Genomic DNA, 25886 nt, shown 5'->3' on the forward strand with positions numbered 1-25886 from the left:
CCTACTTAGACTGTAAGCTCTATGTGGGACCTACAAGTCACTGAACTTCTCTGGGCCTCAGTTATCTCATCTGTAAAATGGGGATTAAGACACTGGGACAGGGACCGTGCCAACCTAATTACCTTGTATCTACCCCCAGCTCTTGGAACAGCGCTTGACACATCGTAAGCACTTAACAAATACCATAATTATTATTATATTGTACCTATCTCAGCACATAGTAAAATGCTTGGCACCTAGTAAGTGCTAAACAAATACCACAATTATTTTAATTTAACTCTCCCTAATGCCAAGTTCAGAGCTCAGTGAAAGAATCAGTCAATAATATCTATTGCATGCTTACTCTGTACAGAGAACCTTACTAACTACTTGGGAGAGAACTCTATGCCTGTCTTGTCTTCTCGAGTGAAAAGACATAATTGGAGGATGTAAATACAACTCCTCTATTCAGCGGCTTAAGGAGAAGGGACCACTTTAACAGATTTTCAAATGTTCTTTATGAACATGTTTCAAATGTTCTAAATACAATTGATTGATTCTTTTCCAGAGCCAAGAACATAGTGTTAATGTATATGTATTTGCATATTCAGGATATTTTTCTTTACTTTTTGTTGGGGGGGTTCCATATTTTCTTGTTTTCTACGTTTATTTTATGAGATTTTTTTTTCCTTTTTGGAATTCTAAGATAGGATTCGTAGACCCAAGTGCGGTCTCTCTGTCCTCTAAATTTGTTTTGAAAGTCTGTGTCATTCCTCATCTGTCTGGATTTTTCATCTTGTTAAAACAAAGCCTCCAGGCCTGATTTCCGAAGGTTCTATTTAGCAGCCAAGCCTCCCGAAGCAGACTGACAGCTGAGAAAAAAAGAAAGAAAAAGAAAAGAAATACACAGGATGGAAAAGAATAATATTTGTAAACCAGTCATATTCCATCTTTTACTTTTCCAAATGACTAAAAGAAAAGATATCGTAAATGACTTTTAAAGGGAAGAGCATAAAACCTCTTTAAAAACTGAAAGCCCCAAAGCAAAACTAATTCTAATTAGGTTTTTTGTATCTACGTTTTGATATATTTAATGGAAAGGAGTGATGCGGTGTTCATCGGTAACTATCATTAATTGCGTTTGCCGTGTAGGGAACTCTACTGAGCCCAGAAATCAATTAGTGATATGTTTTGAGCCCTTACTATGTGCAGAACACTGTACTAACCACTCTATACTAAGTGCTTGGGAGAGTACAATAGAATAAGCAGAATAAATGCCCCAATGAGCTTACAGTTTAAGAGGACAAGCTTACAATCTAGAGGAAAACTACTGATTTGTAGTCCATGCCTTCCAAAAACTTACAGTCTCAAGGAGGGTGAGGGAGGAGATGATTCTCAATTAGAAATCATGGCCTAGTGAGAAGCAGGGTGGGCTAGTGGTTAAAGCATGGGCCCGGGAATCAGAAGGACCTGGGTTTTAATCCCGTCTCTGCTACTATCATATTTATTCATTCAGTCATATTTATTGAGTGCTTACTGTGTGCAGAGCACTGTACAAAGCGCTTAACTTGTCTGCTGTGTGACCTGGGACAAGTCGCTTCACTTCTTTGTGCCTCAGTTACCTCACCTGTGAGATTAAGACTGTGAACCCCATATGGGACAGGAACTGTGTCCAACCGGATTACCTTGCATCTACCCCGGCACTAACAACAGCGTCTGCACATAGTAAGCACTTAGCAAATGCCATTAAAAAAAAATCCAGTTTGCAGAAAAGGAGAAAATGCTGGCCGTAACTAATAGTGTGGAAATGTACTGCCCGAGAAGTTCAGAGGTTTGGGAGAGGCCATTTAGGGCCAGGCAGTTACTAGACCCCGCTTTTTCCCATTGAGTCTTGTGTTCTGCTCAATCGCCAAAAAGGGGCAGAGGTGGGGGTGGAGGTGAGAGGGAGGCCCCTGGATGTCTGTCATCCAGTCGTGATGGCCACTGGGACCAAGAGAAGAAACGGAAAACCACTGGAGGTATTTGGGATAGAGTCTCATCAGAATTTTATAAGCAATTTACCTAGGGTAGACTGAAGAAGGGGGAGGCTGGAGTCAGGAAGACCAGAGAAGAAACTGCCAGGATGGTAAGGGATGGAGCAGAGTAGTGACTTTAAGTGTGAATTCTTTAGACTATAAATTCTCTGAAGGGCCGAATCGTGTCTGTACTCTCCCAAGCACTTTGTACGGGCTTTGGAGTCAGAGGTCATGGTTCGAATCCCGGCTCCGCCAATTGTCAGCTGTGTGACTTTGGGCAAGTCACTTAACTTCTCTGTGCCTCAGTTCCCTCATCTGTAAAATGAGGATTTAAGACTGTGAGCCCCACATGGGACAACCGGATCACTTTGTATCCCCCCAGCGCTTAGAACAGTGCTTTGCATATAGTAAGAGCTTAACAAATACCATTATTATTATTATTATTTGTACAGTGTTCTGCATTCAATCAATCAACCCCACCGCTATAGTGGAAAAGAGAAAGGGACAGATCAGGAAAACACTGTGAAAACTAGAAATATCTGGAGACAGGTTGTTTGTGGGAGGCAACAGAGAGGAGTCAAAGATGACACCAAGTCTAGGAGCCTCTGGGTTGGAGAGAGTAGGGGTGTTGTCCACCTTGAAGGATAAGTTAGGAGGAGAGGGTTTTGCAGAGAGATGAAAAGTATATCGAGTTTAAGGGGCCAGCTGCTCATCCAAGAAGAGTACCCCAAGGCAGTAGGAAATAAATGATTGTAAAAGGTGAGAGGATAGGGATGAGGACAGGTATTTGAAATTCATTTACCTAAAGATGATAACTGTAACAGCATAGTGCTTGGCACATAGTAAGCCCTTAACCAATGCTGTCTTTATTATTATTATTATGAGTGGATGAGGAATGAGAGAGCAAGAGAGAGAGAAGGACAAAATGAGTAGAGAGCTTATTACAGAGACTTGAGAGTAAAAGCAAGAGGAAAGAATGAAAAGCCTGTGAAAGAGACTGAGAAGGGATTGTCAGAGAAGTAAGTACCAGAAGAGTTCTTTATCTTGGAAACCAAGACTGAGGAGAATTTCTGAGAGGGAAGGATGGTCGACCACGTTGAAAACAGCAGGTCAGTCAAGGAGGATTAGGACAGAGAAGAGATTTCACCAGAGGGAGGTCATCAGAAACCTTGGTGAGCGAGGCTTCAGTAGAATTGAGATGGCAAAATCTAGACTGCAGGTCGAAAAGAGGAAAGAGGAGGTAAGCTTCCAATTTTGGTTAGAATCTGAAGTTCAAGGTTGGGCCAGAGCTGGCTGAAAGAGCGGGCAGTGGAGACTGCGACAATGATAAGCTTCAAAATCTTCAAAGGCAGAAATTTTAGGTAACCCGGTTCTCAGGGACCAGTGAGCAGGGTGGCAGTCTCAAGTCTGACTGCCGAAAGGACGTGCTGGGCTTGATCGAGGCCACTTCCCTTAGGCCGAGACCTCAGGTTTTGGAACATCTGGACCAGCTCTGGATCTGAAGAATAAGCCTCTTCAATTTGGTTTCCATGTCTGGCCTCTTCAATTTGGTTTCCATGTCTGAGACCTCAGGTTTTGGAACATCTGGACCAGCTCTGGATCTGAAGAATAAGCCTCTTCAATTCGGTTTCCATGTGCTCTGTCAGCCCCATGCTCAGCCCTAAAGCTCAGTTTTAGGCATGCTTCCCAACCAGTCCTATCGGAGCATAGTAAATTAAACAGCAGGGGAAAGGCTGGCCAATCTATAAAAGAAGATCTGGTTTAAAATCTCTCCCTATATGTCCCTCACATAAACTGGGCCAGTTAGAATATTTTCCATCATAGAGTTCTTTGGAGACATTTAACAGCAGCGTAGGCACTGCTTTTTTTTCTAGAGAAGATGTGACTCGTTAAATTTGCATGTAATTGATGAACCTGGTTTCTTCGGAATAGTTTCGTTTCTAAATCTTGAGCTTCGTAGGAGAAATAATTATAGTATGTGCCGCTACGTCGGATAATGGTTTAATAGCTCAAGGAGATTACTTGTGGTAATTTAAACCTTATAATACGCATCTGTAATAGCTTGAGCCCTGGATTTCAGTAACAAGTGCCCTCAAACAAGGTTGGCAAAAAATGGCAGCCTCTCAGTAAGCCGAGATAAACACCCGAAACCTATGCTAGCTGGCTGAAATCATTCTTCAACCACAGAGAGGATGGAAGGTACAAATCCACCTTCTCACACCTGTTTTTCATGGTGTTTGTTAAGCACTTACTATGTGCCAAGCACTGTTCTAAGTGCTGTGGTAGATAGAAGGTAATCAGGTTGTCCCAGGTGGGGCTCACAGTCTTAATCCCCATTTTCCACTTGAGATAACTGAGGCCCAGAGAAGTGAAGTGGCTTGTCCAAGGTCACGCAGCAGACAAGGGGCAGAGCTGGAATTAGAACCCACGTCCTCTGACTCGCAAGCCTGTGCTCTTTCCACTAAGCCATGCCAAGCCAGGCACTGTTCTAAGCACTGTTAATAATAATAATAATAATAATAATAATAATAATAATAATAATAGCATTTATTAAGTGCTTACTATGTGCAAAGCACTGTTCTAAGCACTGGGGAGGTTACAAGGTGATCAGATTGTCCCACAGGGGGCTCACAGTCTCAATCCCCATTTTACAAATGAGGGAACTGAGGCCCAGAGAAGTTAAGTGACTTGCCCAAAGTCACACAGCCGACATTTGGCCAAGCCGGGATTTGAACCCATGACCTCTGACTCCAAAGCCCGGGCTCTTTCCGTTGAGCCACGCTGCTACTCAGGTTGGACCCATCCCATGTCCCACATTGGACTCACAGTCTTCCCCCATTTGACAGATGAAGTAACTGAGGCACAGTGAAGGGTAGTGACTTGCCAGTTGAGGGGGATTCTAATTCCGGCTTCGCCACTCCTCTGCTGTGTGACCTTGGACAAATCACCTCACCGCTCTGTGCCTCAGTCACCTCATCTGTAAAATGGGGGTTGAGACGGTGAGCCCCACATGGGGCAAGCATGGCATCCAACTCATCATCAAGGGTGAACTTGCACCCTTTATTCACCCCATCCTCAACCTCCCAGCACCTCTGTCGATATCTGCAATTTATCAATCAATCAGTCGTATTTAAAGAGAAGCAGCCTGGCTCAGTGGAAAGAGCCCGGGCTTTGGAGTCAGCGATCATGGGTTCAAATCTTTTTATTTTCTTTTGTTAGTATGTTTGGTTTTGTTCTCTGTCTCCCCCTTTTAGACTGTGAGCCCACTATTGGGTAGGGACCGTCTCTATATGTTGCCAAATTGTACTTCCCAAGCGCTTAGTACAGTGCTCTGCACACAGTAAGCGCTCAATAATTACGATTGATGATGATGATGATGATGATCAATCGCATTTATTGAGTGCTTACTATGTGCAGAGCACTGTACTCTCAATCGAGCAAATCCAACTCGATTTGCTTGTATCCGTCCCGGCGCTTAGTACAGTGCCTGGCGTATAGTAAGCACTTAAATGCCATCACTATAATGATAATAATGATGATGATGATAATGGTATTTGTTAAGCATTCATTATGTGCCATTATCATTATTATCCCCAAGGGGAACGTCTGCCTTGACTCCTCACCACTGGGGCCCAGAGCAAGACAAGATCGGGCCCCTAAATCTGTGGGTGACGCGCCTTTCCGGAGCCCCCTCGATGGACCAGCAGCCCACCCAGAAAGAGATCGCCTGCGATGTTGCCAATCCATTCCCTTGCAGTCCTTTCTTAACATCACGCACGGAAAAGCACGCCAATGTGGTACATATTGCCCCAATTCCTTTCAAGCCGGCGATGCCGTTCGTTCCTACTCTCCATGACAGCACCCCCGCTGTGGGAGAAAATTGACTGCATCAGAGATGTCTGTATTTCATACAAAAATATTTTTAAGAGAACGAAAATGCATCTCGGGGTTGTAATGTAGGGCTATTCATTACAGGCCCAGAAGGTGCTTTTTGATAGCTCGTGAATTGCCGTAAATTTTGCTCTTCCCTGTTCCAATATCCGCAGATTAAGTCTGCCGTGAAACAACATGGCTTAGTGCAAAGAGCCCGGGCTTGGGCGTCAGCGGTGGTGGGTTCTGATCCCGGCTCTGCCACCTGTCAGCTGGGTGACTTTGGGCAAGTCGCTTAACCTCTCGGTGCCTCAGTGACCTCATCTGTAAAATGGGGATTAATCAATCAATCAATCAATTGTATTTATTGAGCGCTTACTGTGTGCAGAGCACTGTACTAAGTGCTTGGGAAGTACAAGTTGGCAACATATAGAGACGTTCCCTACCCAACAGTGGGCTCACAGTCTAGAAGGGGGAGACAGAGAACAAAACCAAACATATTAACAAAATAAAATAAATAGAATAGATATGTACAAGTAAGATAAATAAATAGAGTAATAAATATGTACAAACATATTTACATATATACAGGTACTGTGGGGAAGGGAAGGAGGTAAGACTGGGGGGATGGAGAGGGGGTTGAGGGGGAGAGGAGGGAGGGGGCTCAGAACAGTGTGTGGCACATAGTAAGAGCTTAATAAATACCATTATTATTATTATTATTAGTAGTAGTAGTAGTAGTAAAGCAGCGCAGCTGTCCAGACTGCCCACTCCTCATTCCGGACAGCGATTGCCATTGGCCAAAACTGCAAACAAGCGTGGATCTATGGGGAGAGCCCTGACCCCTGTCCGACCTGGACATCCACCATCCCCAGACTGATCCCCCTCCTTCCTCTCTCCCTCCTCCCCCTCCCCATCCCCCCCTCCTTACTTCCTTCCCCTCCCCACAGCACCTGTATATATGTTTGTACAGATTTATTACTCTATTGTACTTGTACATATTTACTATTCTATTCATTTTATCTTGTTAATATGTTTTGTTTTGTAGTCCGTCTCCCCCTTCTAGACTGTGAGTCCGCTGTTGGGTAGGGACCGTCTCTGTTGCCAACTTGGACTTCCCAAGCACTTAGTACGGTGCTCTGCACACAGTAAGCGCTCAAGAAATACGATGGAATGAATGAATGAATGACTGAATCTGTCTTCTGTCCACAAAGCCAAGCCCCAGGACTCTGAAACTGGATTCCAGCTGGAGCCAGGAGGGAAGCCATGCCTCACTTGCAGAGAGCCAGTGATGTAGGGGAGGGTTGGTCTGTGGGGCCTCCAAATTAAACAGAAACTCGTCAGCCCTGGCTTTAAAGCAGTCCATCACCTTGCCCCCTCCTACCTCACCTCGCTATTCTCCTAATACAATCTTGCCCACACACTTTGTTCCTCTAATGCTAACCATCTCACTGTACCTCAATCTCATCTGCCTCACCACCAACCTCTCGCCCACGTCCTCCCTCTGGCCTGGAACGCCTTCCCTCTTCAAATCCCACAGGATATTCCTCTCCCCGCCTTCAAAGACTTGTTGAAGGCACTTCTCCCCGCAGAGGTCTTCCCTAAGCACTCTTTTCCTTTTCTTCAACTCCCTCTGGCATTGCCCTGACTTGCTCCTTTTATTCATATAATATGAAGAAATCCATTATCTGCTACTAATAAGCTAAGTCATTTTGCTTCCCAAGTTCATTCATTCATTCAATCGTATTTATTGAGTGCTTACTGTGTGCAGAGAACTGTACTAAGCGCTTGGGAAGTACAAGTCGGCAACATATAGAGACGGTCCCTACCCAACAGTGGGCTCACAGTCTAGAAGGGGGAGACAGACTACAAAACAAAACATATTAACAAGATAAAATAATTAGAATACATACAAGTAAAATAAATAGAGTAATAAATCTGTACAAACATATATACATATATATAGGTGCTGTGGGGAAGGGAAGGAGATAAGGCGGGGGGGATGGAGAGGGGGAAGAGGGGGAGAGGAAAGAGAGGGCACCGTGACCTCTGGTGTGTTGCGTTAGATCACTCTAATTAACCCAACCAATTCTGGACATTAGTTTTTAGGCTAGATCCGCACTCGAGGCGTAGAAAATATCTGTGGGTTTTTGTGTTGTTCTTTTGGTTTGGGTTAGTGTAAGATTTTGTACACTAGTCGTAATGACTGCTGATATTTGTCAGTATCTATACTGCATTTTGTTGTTTTTGTTGGTGTTAGTGTAAAGTTGTGTAAACTAGTCTTAATGACCATTGATAAGTTTGTCCAAATCAATCCTGTATTAGCTGCCAGACTACACTGCACTTTGGGAGAAATTCTTTGGGTCAGGTTTATATTCCTTTTAACCCAGACTGTGAGCCCGCTATTGGGTAGGGACCATCTCTATATGTTGCCAACTTGTACTTCCCAAGCGCTTAGTACAGTGCTCTGCACATGGTAAGCGCTCAATAAATACGATTGATTGATTGATAATGATAATAACGACATTTATTAAGCACTGGCTATGTGTCAAGCACTGTTCTAATCACTGGGGGAGGTACAAGGTAATCAAGATTGTCCCACATAGGGCTCACAGTCTTCATCCTCATTTTACAAATGAGGTCATTGAGGCCCAGAGAAGTGAAGTGACTTGCCCAAAGTCACACAGCTGACAACTGGTGGAGCCGGGATTTGAACCCATGACCTCCGACTCCACAGCCCGGGCTCTTTCCACTGAGCCACGGGCTTGGGAGTCAGAGGATGTGAGTTCTGATCCCGGCTCCCCCACTTGTGTGCTGTGTGCCCTTGGGCAAGTCACTTCACTTCTGTGCCTCAGTGACCTCATCTGAAAAATGGGGATTAAGACTATGAACCCCATGTGGGACAGGGACTGTATCCAACCTGATTACCTTGTATCTACCTCAGTACTTTGAAGAGTGCTTGGCACATAGTAAGCGCTTAACGAATACCATTATTCTTATCCTTCCTCCCAGCCCCACAGCACTTATGTAAGTATCTGTAATTTATTTATCATCATCAATCGTATTTATTGAGCGCTTACTGTGTGCAGAGCACTGTACTAAGCGCTTGGGAAGTGCAAATTGGCATCATATAGAGACAGTCCCTACCCAACAGTGGGCTCACAGTCTATTTATTTATAGTACTGTCCGTCTCCCCCCCTCTAGATTATAAGGTTGTTGTGGGCAGGGAATATCCCTGTTCTATGGTTATATTGTACTTCCCCAAGCGCTTAGTACAGTGCTCAGCATGCAGTAAGCACTCAGTAAATACGACTGGCTTTCCGATTCACTGAAATGGTGGGAATTGTAGGCCCAGAAACCTGCAGGGGCCATGGGACAAAAGCAGATGTACTCCACCGGTGTTGGCATGCTCTGAGCCTCAGGTGGAAAAAGGGGCAAATGGGAGAGAAATTTTCAGAAATAAATCTGGCTTCCACCAAGGTTAATTTTTTTTTTTTAATGTGGTGGGGTGGCCGGGGGAGAAAGAGCCCAAAAGTCGATGGAGAGTGGGAAATCAATAGGGAGAAAGGGAACAGGGATTAGACTCGGATGCTAAATCAGTACCCTGCCACTCGTAGGAAAAACAACATGCACACTGTCATCTATTCCCCACAGCACCTGTATATATGTTTGTACCTATTTATTACTCTATTTATTTATTTTACTTGTTCGTATCTATTCCATTTATTTTATTTTGTTAGTATGTTTGGTTTTGTTCTCCGTCTCCCCCTTTTAGACTGTGAGCCCACTGTTGGGTAGGGACCGTCTCTATATGTTGCCAACTTGTACTTCCCAAGCGCTTAGTCCCGTGCTCTGCACACAGTAAGCGCTCGATAAATACGATCGATTGATCTATTCCTGTGTAAACAGCTTCAGTAATTTTGGTGACCGAACCGAACGTATTAAAATGGAATCATAAGGAAAAAAGAAGTGTTGTGAGAAAGAGGGTCTAGGTGCTTATTTTCGGGTGAAAAGTCAAACCCAATTTCATTAGGAACAGAGGCTGCCTCTCGTTGGGGTCTTGGATAAAAGTACAGACAGATCGTGCGGACAGTTGCTTATTGACTGGGCCTCCGGGAGGAATGTAGGGGGATGTTTTGTAATGTTTGGTGCTAAGAGGCTATAATTTTCTTTTTAAATAGCATTTGCTAAGCGCGTGCTATGTGCCAGGCATCGTGCCGAGCGCCGGGGATAATCAAGTTGGACACAGTCCCTCGTCCCGCATCAATCAATCAATCAATCAATCGTATTTATTGAGCGCTTACTATGTACAGAGCACTGGACTAAGCGCTTGGGAAGTACAAATTGGCAACACATAGAGACAGTCCCTACCCAACAGTGGGCTCACAGTCTAAAAGGGGGAGACAGAGAACAGAACCAAACATACCAACAAAATAAAATAAATAGGATAGAAATGTACAAGTAAAATAAATAAATGAATAGAGTAATAAATATGTACAACCATATATACATATATACAGGTGCTGTGGGGAAGGGAAGGAGGTAAGATGGGGGGATGGAGAGGGGGACGAGGGGGAGAGGAGGGAAGGGGCTCAGTCTGGGAAGGCCTCCTGGAGGAGGTGAGCTCTCAGCAGGGCCTTGAAGGGAGGAAGAGAGCTAGCGCGGCGGAGGGGCAGAGGGATTGGGGGCATTCCGGGCCCGGGGGATGACGTGGGCCCGCATGGGGCTCGCGGTCTTGATCCCCATTTTACCGATGAGGGAATTGAGGCCCAGAGAAGTGAAGTGGCTTTCCCAAGGTCACACAGCACAGTAGTGGTGGAGTCGGAGTTGGAACCCGGATCCTTTTGACCGCCAGGTCGATGGTCTGTCCAGCGGAGCGGACTGCGTCTCAGGGCAGGCCATCAGTCTCTATGTGTTGCCAGTTTGTATTTCCCAAGCGCTTAGTACAGTGCTCTGCACATAGTAAGCGCTCAATAAATACGATTGATGATGATGATGATTTTGAGGGCATTTTCCAAGTTGGTGGCAAGGAGAAGGGGAAGGGGCTCTTTCCAGCAGCAACAAGGTGGTCAAGCGACTTGCCGGTGGCTCTCGCGGTTGTGGCTCCGGGCCGGCACACTGCGCACCTCCCGGCACCTAAGGGATTTGGCACAAAGTAACACTCAGTAAAGATCCCAAGCGCTTAGTACGGCGCTCTGCAAACAGAAAGCACTGCATAAATACAACTGAATGAATGAATGATCGTTATTATTCGCAAGGAAGAGGTTATTAATAATAATAATAGTGGTACTGGCACGGGCTTGGGAGTTAGAGGACTGGGTTCTGATCCTGCCTCTTTCATTCATTCGTTCATTCAATCGTATTTATTGAGCGCTTACTGTGTGCAGAGCACTGGACTAAGCGCTTGGGAAGTCCAAGGTGGCAACATCTAGAGACGGTCCCCTACCCAACGGTGGGCTCACAGTCTAGCAGGGAGAGACAGACAACAAGACAAAATGTATTAACAAAATAAAAGAAATAGAATAAATATGTACAAATAAAATATTAATACTACTAATAATAGTGGTACTGGCACGGGCTTGGGAGTTACAGAACTGGGTTCTGATCCTGCCTCTTTCATTCATTCATTCAGTCGTATTTATTGAGCGCTTACTGTGTGCAGAGCACTGGACTAAGCGCTTGGGAAGTCCAAGTTGGCAACATCTAGAGACGGTCCCCTACCCAACAGTGGGCTCACAGTCTAGCAGGGGGTGACAGATAACAAGACAAAACGTATTAACAAAATAAAATAAATAGAATGAATATGTACAAATAAAATAAATGGAGTAATAAATCCGTACAAACATCTATACATATATACAGGTGCTGTGGGGAGGGGAAGGAGGTAAGGTGGGGGGTGGGGGGATGGGGAGGGGGAGAGGAAGGAAGGGGCTCTGTCTGGGAAGGCCTCCTGGAGGAGGTGAGCTTTCAGTAGGGCCTCAGGGACTCTGCCACTTGTCTGCTGTGTGACTTTGGGCAAGTCACTTAGCTTCTCTGGGCCTCAGTTACTTCATCTGTAAAATGGGGATTAAGACTGTGAGCCCTACATGGGACAACCTGATCACCTTGTATCCCCCCTGTGCTTAGAACAGTGCTTTACACATAGTAAGTGCTTAACAAATGACATTATTATTATTATTATTAATAATAATAATGAAATGGGGATTAGGACTGAGCCCCTTGTGGAACAGCCTACCTTGTATCCACCCCAACACTTAGAATAGTTTAAGCACTTAACAAATACCATCATCATCATCATCATCATCATATGTGCCAGGCGCTGTGCTAAGCACTGGGGTAGATACAAGATAATCACACAAGGGGCTCACAGTCTTCATCCCCATTTTACAGATGAGCCCAGAGAAGTGAAATGACTTGTGCAAGGTCACACAGCAGACATGTGGCAGAGTCAGGATTAGAACCTAGGTCCTTCTAACTCCCAGGCCCGTGCTGTATCCACTAAGCCACCCTTTCCCAAGAGCTTAGTCCAGTGCTCTGCACACAGTGAGGTGCGGAATAATAATAATAATAATAATAGTGGCATTTCTTAAGCTCTTACTATGTGCCAAGCACTGTTCTAAGAGCTGGGGTGGACACACGGTGATCAGATTGTTCAATGTGGGGCTCACAGTCCTCATCCCCATTTTACAGATGAGGGAACTGAGGCCCCGAGAAGTGAAGTGACTTGCTCAGTGTCACCCAGCTGACAAGTGGCGGAGTGGGGATTAGAAACCATGACCTCTGACTCCAAATAATAATAATAATAATGGCATTTGTTAAGCGCTTACTATGTGCAAAGCACTGTTCTAAGCGCTGGGGAGGTTACAAGGTGATCAGGTTGTCCCACGGGGGGCTCACAGTCTTCATCCCCATTTTCCAGATGAGGGAACTGAGGCCCAGAGAAGTGAAGTGGCTTGCCCAAAGTCATCCAGCTGACAAGTGACGGAGCCGGGGTTTGAACCCACGACCTCAGACTCCAAAGCCCGGGCTCTTTCCACTGAGCCAGGATGGATGGATGGATGGAAGGATGGATGGATGGAAGGTTGGATGGATGGATGGATGGATGGATGGATATATGTTTGTACATATTTATTACTCTATTTATTTATTTATTTTACTTGTACATGTCTATTTATTTTATTTTGTTAGTATGTTTGGTTTTGTTCTCTGTCTCCCACTTTTAGACTGGGAGCCCACTGTTGGGTAGGGACTGTCTCTATATGTTGCCGACTTGTACTTCCCAAGCGCTCAGTACAGTGCTCTGTACCCAGTAAGCGCTCAATAAATACGATGGTTTGATTGATAGATGGAAGGTTGGCTGGATGGATGGATGGAGCGTGGCTCAGTGGAAAGAGCCCGGGCTTTGGAGTCAAAGGTCCTGGGTTCGAATCCCGACTCCGCCACGTGTCAGCTGTGCGATCTTGGGCAAGTCACTTCACTTCTCTGGGCCTCAGTTCCCTCATCTGTCAAATGGGGATGAAGACCGTGAGCCCCACGTGGGACAACCTGATCACCCTGTACCCTCCCCAGCGCTTAGAAAGGTGCTTTGCACATAGTAAGGGCTTAAGAAATGCCAATTATATATATATATATATAGATGGATGGAAGGTTGGATGGATGGATGGATGGATGGATGGATGGATGGATGGATGGAGGGTTGGATGGATGGATGGATGGATGGATGGAGGGTTGGATGGATGGATGGAGGGTTGGATGGATGGATGGGTGGATGGAGGGTTGGATGGATGGATGGGTGGATGGAGGGTTGGATGGATGGATGGATGGAGGGTTGGATGGAGGGTTGGATGGATGGATGGATGGAGGGTTGGATGGATGGATGGATGGATGGATGGATGGATGGAGGGTTGGATGGATGGTTGGTTCTGTCTCTTCTCTTTTTGAGAGTCGGTTGGGGCAGGTGTGATGGGTGGGGAAAGTGGAGGGGAAGGTCACCGCGCGGCTCCGTCCGCCAGGGGGCGACACTGCCCCACCCGCCCGGCCGGCCCCAGGCCGCAGCCGGGCAGTTCCATTCCCAGCCACGGGGGGGGCGGGCCGGGCAGGAACAGGGAGGGGGCCGAGGCTGCGCCGGCCGGGAGAGGGCGGGGCCTGGAGCCTGGGGGCGGGGCCTCGGGGGGGCCGGGGCCAATGGGCGGGGTGCCTGGAGCCTGGGGGCGGGGCCTGTAGCCTGGGGGCGGGGCGTAGGCGGCCCCGGGGCCAATGGGCGGGGCTTTTGGTGCCTGGGGGCGGGCCTTCAGGCGGGGCCGGGGCCAATGGGCGGGGCGCCTGGAGCCGGGGGGCGGGGCCTGGAGCCGGGGGGCGGGGCTTCAGGCGGGGCCGGGGCTAATGAACGGGGTGCCCGGAGCCTGGGGGCGGGGCCTGGAGCCTGGGGGCGGGGCCTGAAGCCTGGGGGCGGGGTCTGGAGCCTGGGAGCGGGGATTAGGCGGTCCCGGGGCCAATGGGCGGGGCTTTTGGAGCCTGGGGGCGGGGCTTCAGGCGGGGCCGGGGCCAATGGGCGGGGCGCCTGGAGCCTGGGGGCGGGGCCTGGAACCGGGGGCGGGGCTTCAGGCGGGGCAGGGGCCAATGAACGGGGCGTCTGGAGCCTGGGGGCGGGGCCTGGAGCGTGTGGGCGGGGCCTGGAGCGTGTGGGCGGGGCCTGGAGCCTGGGTGCGGGGAGTAGGCGGCCCCGGGGCCAATGGGCGGGGCTTTTGGAGCCTGGGGGCGGGGCTTCAGGCGGGGCCCTGGCCCGGGGCGGGGCTGAGGTTAAAGGTGGGACCAATGGACGGGGCTCCAGGAGCCTGGGGGCGGGGCTTCGGGCGTGCCCGGGGACAAGGGGCGGGGCTCTTGGAGCTTGGGGGCGGGCCGTCGGAGGGGCCGGGGTTTACGTCATTTATTCATTCATTCATTCATTCATTCATTCATTCATTCAATCGTATTTATTGAGCGCTTACTGTGTGCAGAGCACTGGACTAAGCGCTTGGGAAGGACAAGTTGGCAACGTATAGACACGGTCCCTACCCAATGGGCGGGGATCCTGGAGCCTGGGGGGCGGGGCGACGAGGGGGGCTGGGACCAATGGGTGGGGCTCTTGGAGCCTGGGGGCGGGGCTTCGGGGGCCGGGGACAGTGGGCGGGGCTTAGGTAATAGCCGGGGCCAATGGGCGGGACACCTGAATCCTGGGGGCGGGGCTTGGGGCGGGGCCAATGGGCGGGGCTCCTGGATCCTGGGGGCGGGGCGTCGGGGGGCCGGGGACAATGGGCGGGGCTTAGGTCATAGCCGGGGCCAATGAGCTGGGCTCTTGGAATCTGGGGGCGGGGCTTCGGGGGAACCGGGGCCAATGGGCGGGGCTCCTGGAACCTGGGGCGGGGCCTACGGAGGGCGGGACCGATGGGCGGGGCTAAGGTCATAGCCGGGGTCAATGAGCGTGGCTCCTGGAATCTGGGGGCGGGGCTTCGAGGGGACCCGGGGCTAGTGGGCGGGGCACCTGGAACCTGGGGGCGGGGCCTCGGAGGGCGGGGCCTATGGACGGGGCTTAGGTCATAGCCGGGGCCAATGAGCGTGGCTCTTGGAATCTGGGGGCGGGGCTTAGGGGGGAGCCGGGGCCAATGGGCGGGGCTCCTGGATCCTGGGGCGGGGCCTACGGAGGGCTGGGACGATGGGCGGGGCTCCTGGAGCCTGGGGGCGGGATGTCGGGGGGGCTGGGGCCAATGGGCGGGGCTTAGGTCATAGCCGGGGCCAATGAGCGGGGCTCTTGGAATCTGGGGGCGGGGTTCGGGGGGGAACCGGGGCCAATGGGCGGGGCTCCTGATACCTAGGGCGGGGCCTACGGAGTGCGGGGCCGATGGGCGGGGCTTAGTTCATAGCCGGGGCCAATGAGCGTGGCTCTTGGAATCTGGGGGCGGGGCTTCGGGAGGAGCCGGGGCCGATGGGCGGGGCTCCTGGATCCTGGGGCGGGGCCTACGGAGGGCGGGGCCGATGGGCGGGGCTTAGGTCGTAGCCGGGGCCAATGAGCGTGGCTCTTGGAATCTGGGGGCGGGGCTTAGGGGGGAGCCTGGGCCAATGGGCGGGGCTCCTGGATCCTGGGGCGGGGCCTACGGAGGGCTGGGACGATGGGCGGGGCTCCTGGAGCCTGGGGGCGGGATGTCGGGGGGGCTGGGGCCAATGGGCGGGGCTTAGGTCATAGCCGGGGCCGATGAGCGGGGCTCTTGGAATCTGGGGGCGGGGCTTCGGGGAGAGCCGGAGCCAATGGGCGGGGTTCCTGGAACCTGGGGCGGGGCCTCGGAGGGCGGGGCCAGTGGGCGGGGCTCCTGGAGCCTGGGGGCGGGGCCTACGGAGTGCGGGGCCGATGGGCGGGGCTTAGTTCATAGCCGGGGCCAATGAGCGGGGCTCTTGGAATCTGGGGGCGGGGCTTCGGGGGGGAGCCGGGGCCAGTGGGCGGGGCTCCTGGAACCTGGGGCGGGGCCTACGGAGGGCGGGGCCGACGGGCGGGGCTCCTGGAGCCTGGGGGCGGGATGTCGGGGGGGCTGGGGCCAATGGGCGGGGCTTAGGTCATAGCCGGGGCCGATGAGCGGGGCTCTTGGAATCTGGGGGCGGGGCTTCGGGGAGAGCCGGAGCCAATGGGCGGGGTTCCTGGAACCTGGGGCGGGGCCTCGGAGGGCGGGGCCAGTGGGCGGGGCTCCTGGAGCCTGGGGGCGGGGCCTACGGAGTGCGGGGCCGATGGGCGGGGCTTAGTTCATAGCCGGGGCCAATGAGCGGGGCTCTTGGAATCTGGGGGCGGGGCTTCGGGGGGGGGAGCCGGGGCCAGAGGGCGGGGCTCCTGGATCCTGGGGCGGGGCCTCGGGGGGCGGGGCCGACGGGCGGGGCTCCTGGAGTCTGGGGGCGGGGCGTCGGGGGGCCCGGGGCCAATGGGCGGGGCTTAGGTCATAGCCGGGGCCAATGAGCGGGGCTCTTGGAATCTGGGGGCGGGGCTTCGGGGAGAGCCGGAGCCAATGGGCGGGGTTCCTGGAACCTGGGGCGGGGCCTCGGAGGGCGGGGCCAGTGGGCGGGGCTCCTGGAGCCTGGGGGCGGGGCGTCGGGGGTCCGGGGCCAATGGGCGGGCCCGGGGGCGGGGCTAGGGCGTGTCCCGGGCCAATGGGCGGGCCTCGGGGGCGGGTCCCCGGGCCCCGTGGGCCCCGCCCCTTCCCCCGGCCGCCGGAGGAGCCGGAGGAGCCCGCAGCCGGAGCGGCCCGGAGCAGGTCGGAGGCCTCGTTCCTCCGCCCACCAGGTGAGCCGCAGCCACGGCCGGCACCGGCGGGCGGGGGGACGGGGGGGGGGGGGCGGAGGGGAGGGGCCGGGCCGGTCCCCGCTCCCCCGGGGGGAAAAGGCGGGAGGCGCGGCGGAGGGGAGGAGAGGAGAGGGGACGGGACGGGAGGGGAGGGGAGGGGCCGCCCCGTCCCGGGTCCCCACCCCTTTTAGACTGGGAGCCCACTGTCGGGTAGGGACCGTCTCTAGATGTTGCCAACTTGTACCTCCCAAGCGCTTAGTCCAGTGCTCTGCACCTAGTAAGCGCTCAATCAATACGATGGATGATGATCCCGCCCCTGGAGCCCCCTGCCCGGGCCCCGCACTGCCCCTTCTCCCCCGGCGCGGGCCCCGCCTCCCTCGGTTGCCCCATTGGACTTTCCAAGCGCTCAGCGCAGCGCTCTGCGCACCGCCAGCGCTCCTTCAAGACGAACGAATGAACGAATGAATGAATGAATGAATGAATGAAGAGTTCCCCGGAGCCTCAGTCCCAGCAGCGCGGCGCAGTGGAAAAGAGCGCGGGCTTTCGAGTCCGAGGTCGTGGGTTCGAATCCCGCCCCCGCCGCCTGTCAGCCGGGTGACTTGGGGCAAGCCGCTTCGCTCCTCTGGGCCTCGGTGACCTCGTCTGGAAAATGGGGATGAAGACCGTGAGCCCCCCCACGTGGGACAACCTCATCACCTTGTAACCTCCCCAGCGCTTAGAACAGTGTTTTGCACCTACCAAGTGCTTAATAAATGTTATTATTATTATTATTGAGCGCTCACTGTGTGCAGAGCACTGTACTAAGGGCTTGGAAAGTACAACTGTGGGACTTCCCCGTCAGCTGTGTGACTTTGGGCCGGTCACTTCGCTTCTCTGGGCCTCAGTTCCCTCGTCTGTAAAATGGGGATGAAGACTGGGAGCCCCCCGTGGGACAACCTCATCATCTTGTAACCTCCCCAGCGCTTAGAACAGTGTTTTGCACCTACCAAGTGCTTAATAAATGTTATTGTTATTATTATTGAGCGCTCACTGTGTGCAGAGCACTGTACTAAGGGCTTGGAAAGTACAATTGTGGGACTTCCCCGTCAGCTGTGTGGCTTTGGGCCAGTCACTTCACTTCTCTGGGCCTCAGTTCCCTCATCTGGAAAATGGGGATGAAGACTGGGAGCCCCCCGTGGGACAACCTGATCACCTTGTAAACTCCCTGGGGCTTAGAACGGTGCTTGGCACATAGTAAGCGCTTAATAAATGCTATTATTATCATTATTATTGTTATTATTATTATTGTTATTATTAATCAATCAATCAATCGTATTTATTGAGCGCTTACTGTGTGCAGAGCACTGTACTAAGCGCTTGGGAAGTACAAATTGGCAACATTTAGAGACAGGCCCTACCCAACAGTGGGCTCACAGTCTGAAAGGGGGAGACAGAGAACAAAACCAAACATACTAACAAAATAAAATAAATAGAATTATTATTATTATTATTATTATTATTATTATTATTATCTGTTGCCCGATTGGACTTTCCAAGCGCTCAGCACAGCGCTCTGCGCACAGCAAGCGCTCCTTAAAGATGAATGAATGAATGAATGAATGAATTAATTAATTCCCCGGGCCTCAGTCCCAGCAGCGCGGCTCAGTGGAAAGAGCCCGAGCTTTGGAGTCCGAGGTCGTGGGTTCAAATCCGGCCTCCGCCGCTTGTCAGCTGGGTGACTTTGGCCAATAGGTATTTGTCCCCCTTCTAGACTGTGAGCCCGTCGTTGGGTAGGGACCGTCTCTAGATGTTGCCAGCTTGGACTTCCCAAGCGCTTAGTCCAGTGCTCTGCACACAGTAAGCACTCAATCAATACGATTGAATGAATTGAATGAATGAAAATAGGGATGAAGACTGTGAGGCCCCCCCGGGAGACAACCTGATCACCTTGTAACCTCCCCAGCGCTTAGAACAGTGCTTTGTACATAGTAAGCGCTTAATAAATCCCATTATTATTATTATGGGGATTAAGACTGTGAGCCCCCCGTGGGACAACCTGATCACCTTGTAACCTCCCCAGGGCTTAAAACAGTGCTTTGCACATAGTAAGCACTTAATAAATGCCATTATTATTACTATTATTATTATTATTATGGGGATTAAGACCGTGAGCCCCCCGTGGGACAACCTAATCACCTTGTAATATCCCCAGCGCTTAGAACAGTGCTTTGCACGTAGTAAGCGCTTAATAAATCCCATTATTATTATTATGGGGATTAAGACTGTGAGCCCCCCATGAGACAACTTGATCACCTTGTAACCTCCCTAGCGCTTAGAACAGTGCTTTGCACATAGTAAGCGCTTAATAAATGCCATTATTATTATTATTATTATGGGGATTAAGACTGTGAGCCCCCCGTGGGACAACTTGATCACCTTGTAACCTCCCTAGTGCTTAGAAAGGTGCTTTGCACTTAGTAAATGCCATTATTATTACTATTATTATTATTATTATTATGGGGATTAAGACCGTGAGCCCCCCGTGGGACAACCTAATCACCTTGTAATATCCCCAGCGCTTAGAACAGTGCTTTGCACGTAGTAAGCGCTTAATAAATCCCATTATTATTATTATGGGGATTAAGACTGTGAGCCCCCCATGAGACAACTTGATCACCTTGTAACCTCCCTAGCGCTTAGAACAGTGCTTTGCACATAGTAAGCGCTTAATAAATGCCATTATTATTATTATTATTATGGGGATTAAGACTGTGAGCCCCCCGTGGGACAACTTGATCACCTTGTAACCTCCCTAGTGCTTAGAAAGGTGCTTTGCACATAGTAAGCACTTAATAAATGCCATCATCATTATTATTATTATTATGGGGATTAAGACTGTGAGCCCCCCTTGGGACAACTTGATCACCTTGCAACCTCCCCAGCGCTTAGAACAGTGCTTTGCACATAGTAAGCACTTAATAAATGCCATTATTACTATTAGTATTGTCAACTGGGTGACTTTGGGCAAGTCACTTCACTTCTCTGGGCCTCAGTTCCCTCATCTGTAGAATGGGGATTAAGACTGTGAGCCCCACATGGGACAACCTGATCACCTTGTAACCTCCCCAGCACTTAGAACAGTGCTTTGCGCATAGTAAGCGCTTAATAAATGCCATTATTATTATTATCTGGAAAATGGGGATGAAGCCTGGGAGCCCCAGGTGGGACAGGGACTGCATCCGACCCGACTGGCTTATATCCACCACAGCACTTAGTGCTGTGCCTGGTCTGTAGTAAGCATGTCACAAATGCCATCATCATCATCATCATCTGTTTCCTTTTGGGTGGAAAGAAAACGAGATTGGGGAGACCTTGTTAATAATAATAATAATAATGACATTTATTAAGCGCTTACTATGTGCTAAGCACTGGGGAGGTTACAAGGTGATCAGATTGTCCCACGGGGGGCTCGCAGGCTTCATCCCCATTTTACTGATGAGGTCACTGAGGCCCAGAGAAGTGAAGTGACTTGTCCAAAGTCACACAGCTGACAAGTGGCGGAGCCGGGATTTGAACCCGTGACCTCTGACTCCAAACCCCGGGCTCTTTCCTCTGAGCCATGCTGCTTCTGGCAGCGTGGTTCAGTGGCTAGAGCCTGGGCCTGGGAATCCGAAGGACCTGGGTTCTAATCCTAGCTCCGCCACCCGTCCTGCTGTGTGACCTTGGACAAGAAGCAGCATCGAAACTACAAGCCCAGAAGCCTCTGGAGATCCCTCCTAGACTGTGAGCCCGCTGTTGGGTAGGGACCATCTCTATATGTTGCCAACTTGGACTTCCCCAAGCGCTTAGTCCAGTGCTCTGCACACAGTAAGCACTCAATAACTATGATTGAATGAATGAATGCTCTCAGCCCTGACCCCCTCCTCAGGCTTCCCGGCCTTCCAGAGTGGTGTGGGATGCCAGCGTGGCTCAGTGGAAAGAGCCCGGGCTTTGGAGTCAGAGGTCAGGGGTTCGAATCCCGGCTCCGCCACATGGCTGCTGTGTGACCTTGGGCGAGTCACTTAACTTCTCTGAGCCTCAGTTACCTCATCTGTAAAATGGGGATTGACCGTGAGCCCCATGTGGGAAATTTAATCACCTTGTATTCTCCCCTGCGCTTAGAATAGCACTTTGCGCATAGTAAGCGCTTAACAAATGCCATTATTATTATTATTATTGTTATTATTATTATTATGCCCCGGGAAGATTTGGGGAGGTGGGCCGGAAGAGAACTAGATGTCCCGAGTGGACTGTGCATCACTTAATAGGCCGCGCTCTGCCTCAGCGCCCAGTGATTCCAGAAAACTGGTGATTTTTAAAGCGAACATGGCTCCGTGGGGGTGAGTTCTAGCATTTCTCTCTCCCGCCCTTCTGTACCATTAGTTAACGGATCAGGGGGATTTTTTAGGCCCTATCGTCTGCTCACACTGTGCCCTCTCCCTCCTCTTACCTTCCATTCCACCTGTGCTTTCATGATCCTCCGTCATTCTGTCAATTTCATTTACCGAGTGTTTACTGTTTGCAGAGCACTGTATTAAGCGCTTGGAAGAGTACGGCACAACAGAACTGGTTGATACGTTCCCTGCCCACAACGAGTTTTCAGTCCAAAGGGGATTAGACTGTGAGCCCACTGTTGGGTAGGGACTGTCTCTATATGTTGCCAATTTGTACTTCCCAAGCGCTTAGTACAGTGCTCTGCACATAGTAAGCGCTCAATAAATACGATTGATGATGATTCTGTTCTGGGTAGAGTCATTCATTCAGTCGTATTTATTGAGCGCTTACTGTGTGCAGAGCACTGTACTAAGCGCTTGGGAAGCAGAAGTTGGCACCACATAGAGACGGTCCCTACCCAACAACGGGTTAGATGTGCAATCAGGAACTGGTTGAGCACTTGTATTTGTAGTTTAGTGAATGGGGCACAGGCCTGGGTTCTAGTTCTGGCTCTGCCACATGTCTGCTGGGTGACCTTGGGCCAGTCACTTAACTTCTCTGTTCCTCATTTACCTCATCTGTAAAAAATTGGGGATTAAGACTACGAGGCCCATGCGGGACAGAGACTCTGTCCAACCTGATTAACTTATATCTTTAGAGAAGCAGCGTGGCTCAGTGGAAAGAGCCCGGCCTTTGGAGTCAGAGGTCGTGGGTTCGAATCCCGGCTCCGCCAACTGTCAGCTGTGTGACTTTGGGCAAGTCACTTCACTTCTCTGGGCCTCAGTTCCCTCATCTGTAAAATGGGGATGAAGACTGTGAGCCCCCTGTGGGACAACCTGATCACCTTGTAACCCCACGGCACTTAGAACAGTGCTTTGCACATAGTAAGCACTTAATAATGCTATCATTATTATTATTATTATTATTATTATTATTATCTACTCCAGTGCTTAGAAAAGTGCTTGGCACCTAGTAAGAGCCTCACAAGCATCCTAATTATTATTATTATTATCGTTCCAACCAGTGGATGCCTGTCCGCTCCCGCTCCATGTGCCCAGGTGGCAGCAAGGTCAGGAGGCCTCCGTTTGGAGCCAAAGGGAAGAGCCAAGATGGTCATCACGACCCTGTGCTAATTAGGGAATTGGCCGCGTGTAGCCAAACTGCAAATTGAGGTGTTCTTCCTTTAGATTGAAAATGCCGCATCGCAACATTTATAAAGCAGAAAACCAGTCCCTTTCACCAGTAAGGATTTGCTAAGAGCCAGGTGTGTTGGGTGTTGGTTGGAAGAAGCTGACATACTAACCTGGTGATTCAGTTTGGAAAAAGGCCTGAATGTGTGCATTTAGTCCAGTGCCGGGAATAGGTTTGAACACCCTGGCTCCGTTCCCCGCCTTATCCTGGTTTGAGCAGCCTGGATTCCCGACACGGATCCTGGCCGATACCCAGGAAACATTCCCAAGATTTCAGCGTTTCTCCAGTATGTGCCTCTTCCCCCTCACTCCAGGTTCCCTACTTGTTGGATCACAGATTTCCAGCCTCCCCGCCACCTCCCGCTTTTCCTCCTAAAATGATCGACTCCCCCGTTCCACTCTCCAGGCCCTTCCCCACTTCTGCTTTGTCTGCCTCTCCCCCATCACCCTGTTTCCCCCAGGAGACTGGGGCGGCAAAAGTGCACTTGGTCACTGTTTCTGACCCGAGGCCAACTTGAGGTCACTGGAATCAAGTCTCTCATCGGCGTGACGGGTGAATCTCCGCCCTGAGTGTGGAAGAAGAGGTCAGAGTCCTGGTGGTTCGGACAGAGCAACTTGACGCGTTCCCCTTGCCTTTTCCTCCCTCCCACGACTCTCCCTAAACAAAGCAAGTTAGCCCTACAGATGGTTGCCTGCCTAAAATCAGCCTTAAGGAAATGTCTCAACGCTTTCTGGAGGTCCGGGGCTTCACCTTTTGAAAGAGAAAGTGCTTAGTGGGCATGTTGCAACCAAGTTTCTCCTTTTCAATATTTCCCAACGGACTGGTTGAGACAAGAGGCTAAGATCTGTAAATATGACCCTGCACCTCGTTCTTGGCTTCCGTCCGGCAGGGGTGGGCGACATCATTGCTGTGTGTGGCTTTATCATCTAATAATAGTGATGATAATAATAATAATAAAATAATAAGCATGTAAGCTCCAGGACGTGTCACCCAACTCTGTCATATTGTGCTCTCCCAAGAGCTTAATACGGGACTCTGCACACAGGACCATTAATTAATTGCAGTATTTAAGCCCTTATTTTTTATGGTATTTAAGTGCTTACTGTGTGTCAAACACTGTTCTAAGCGCTAGGGTAGGTACGAGTTAGTTAACTTGTGTCTGACCTAATTAAGTTTCACCGTACAGTAATGTGCTAAGAAAAATACTAGGTCCTGGGGAAGAGCCTCATGGGGATTGTGATTCAAGGGGGAGGGAGAACAGGTATTTCCTCGTGATTTTACAGATGAGACATAGGAAAGTGAAACGACTTGCCCAAGGTCACACAGCAGGTAAGTGGCGGACTTCTAGACTGTGAGCCCACTGTTGGGTAGGGACCGTCTCTATATGTTGCCAACTTGTACTTCCCAAGCGGTTAGTACAGTGCTCTGCACACAGTAAGCGCTCAATAAATACGATTGAATGAATGAATGGCGGAGCCACTCTCTTCGTTGTCCCAACAGAGTGGGTGGGGAAGATACTAGGGCCTTGGGAAATGGGGAAATAATTTTGGGGAAGGAAGGGAGAAAGTTTAAAGAGGTGTTGGGGGGGATGGAGCAGGAGAGGCTGGGGGTTAGGGAAGGGGTGGGGGACGGGTGAGATTACTTCCCTGATTGATTGGCAGACAGATTCAGCAGTCAGGGTCAACACATCCATTTTTCCCTCGGATGAAGCACTGTGCTGCTGTGGGCTGTGTCGTAAGGTTGGTCTTGATGGCATAAGAGCAAAATGGGCTGTGGATTTAGAAATGTGGGCAGTTCTGTTGATTGCAACTCAGGAAGGCATGAGTAGAAAACTGCCCGGATTCCCTACTGTGCCTGAGCCACGGGGAAAAAGCACAGCGGTATTCCTGACTGACTGACAACTAACCGTGTGAGGTCTGGGGGTGGGGTGGGGGGGGGGTGTCAGCCCCATATTGCAGGTGAAAAAACTGGGGGTCCAAGAGGCAGAGACCGGCCCCTAGGCACTCACTTGGCTCCAAAGTGGATCTGGGGATGGAGTCCAGGACACCAGAGCCACTGTTACTGCTTTGGTCATTCATTAGTCTGCATGGCCTCCTTCCACAGCCGTGTGTCTTCAGGACCTTTCCAAGCTTCGAGAGACTCGAATCCAATTGACAGCCTTGGGGCTGGAACATTAGACTCTGAGCTGGCGCGGACAGGCCATTTTATGCAAAAGTAGAACTCCAGCTAGTGAAGAGATTTGCCTCCTAGTGGATTTGGGCCCAGAACCATGGCTTGGCTGGCTAGTTCCCAAAAGCAGTCAAGGATCTGGCCACCGCATCTGACCACCAACATCGCTTTCCCCAATAATAATAATAATTTTGGTATTTGTTAAGCGCTTACTGTGTGCAACACACTGTTCCAAGCACTGGGGCGGGTACAGGGTGATCAGGTTGTCCCATGTGGGGCTCACAATCTTAATCCCCATTTTACAGATGAGGTAACAGAGGCACAGAGAAGTTAAGTGACTTGCCTAAAGTCACACAGCTGACAAGTGGCAGAGCTGGGATTTGAACCCATGACCTCTGACTCCAAAGCCCGGGCTCTTTCCATTGAGCCACACTGCTTCTCAAGCCACCCTACGTCAAGTGGGGACCCCCGAGGAGCTAAGGGGAATCCGTGCATTGTTTTCCCTAGATAGGCTGAGGGGACAGGTGTCTTGCCTTGCACCCTTGTTCACAGGAAGTGATTTCTTCCATGTAGGCTTGGACTGTGTTCTTGTTCCCTGCAGTTCCAGAGAGAAGCAGCGTGGCTTAGTGGATAGAGCACGGACCCGGGAGTTAGAAGGACCTGGGTTCTAATCCTGGCTCTGCCACATGTCTGCTACGTGACCTAGGACGAGTCACTTAACTTCTCTGGGCCTCAGTGACCACATCTTTAAAATGGGGATTAAAAGTGTGAGCCCCGTGTGGGACAGGGACCATGTCCAACCTGATTAAATTGTATCTACCCCAGGGCTTAGAACAGTGCTTGGTAATAATAATAATAATAATGATGGCATTTGTTAAGCGCTTACTATGTGCAAAGTACTGATACAGAGT

General features: G+C 50.5%; 2 protein-coding genes across 11 annotated transcripts in view; one reads left to right on the plus strand and one right to left on the minus strand.

Annotated features, from left to right (window-relative positions):
* Positions 1–10933: 10933 nt before the first annotated feature.
* LOC119939013 (basic proline-rich protein-like) lies at positions 10934–21668 on the minus strand. The gene is made up of 8 exons (XM_038758794.1): positions 21632–21668; positions 16646–17244; positions 16275–16585; positions 15996–16227; positions 15806–15857; positions 14919–15723; positions 13857–14225; positions 10934–11000 (listed from the first exon to the last, which is right to left on the minus strand). Exons 1-8 carry the CDS (start codon positions 21666–21668, stop codon positions 10934–10936), a joined length of 2472 nt encoding a protein of 823 aa, XP_038614722.1.
* Positions 17101–25886, plus strand: part of PAM (peptidylglycine alpha-amidating monooxygenase) — a 210373-nt gene continuing 201587 nt past the window's right edge. For all 10 annotated transcript variants that reach the window (XM_038758978.1, XM_038758979.1, XM_038758980.1 and 7 more), the window contains exon 1: positions 17101–17163. The gene's annotated coding sequence lies outside the window, so the exon portion shown is untranslated. The remainder of the gene's footprint in view (positions 17164–25886) is intronic.

Source organism: Tachyglossus aculeatus, chromosome 17 (assembly GCF_015852505.1).
Source record: "Tachyglossus aculeatus isolate mTacAcu1 chromosome 17, mTacAcu1.pri, whole genome shotgun sequence".
NCBI lineage: Eukaryota > Metazoa > Chordata > Mammalia > Monotremata > Tachyglossidae > Tachyglossus > Tachyglossus aculeatus.

Excerpts from the sequence above, each read along its gene's own strand:
- LOC119939013 (XM_038758794.1), bottom strand. The coding sequence starts at position 21,668 with ATGACGGAGGATCATGAAAGCACAGGTGGAATGGAAG. Across the intron at positions 16,586-16,645 it reads TCCAAGAGCCCCGCTCATTG|GCTCCAGGAGCCCCGCCCAC; the intron begins GCCCCGGCTATG and ends CCCCGCCCCCAG. Across the intron at positions 15,724-15,805 it reads CGGCCCCGGCTCCTCCCGAA|GCCCCGCCCTAGGTATCAGG; the intron begins GCCCCGCCCCCA and ends CGCACTCCGTAG.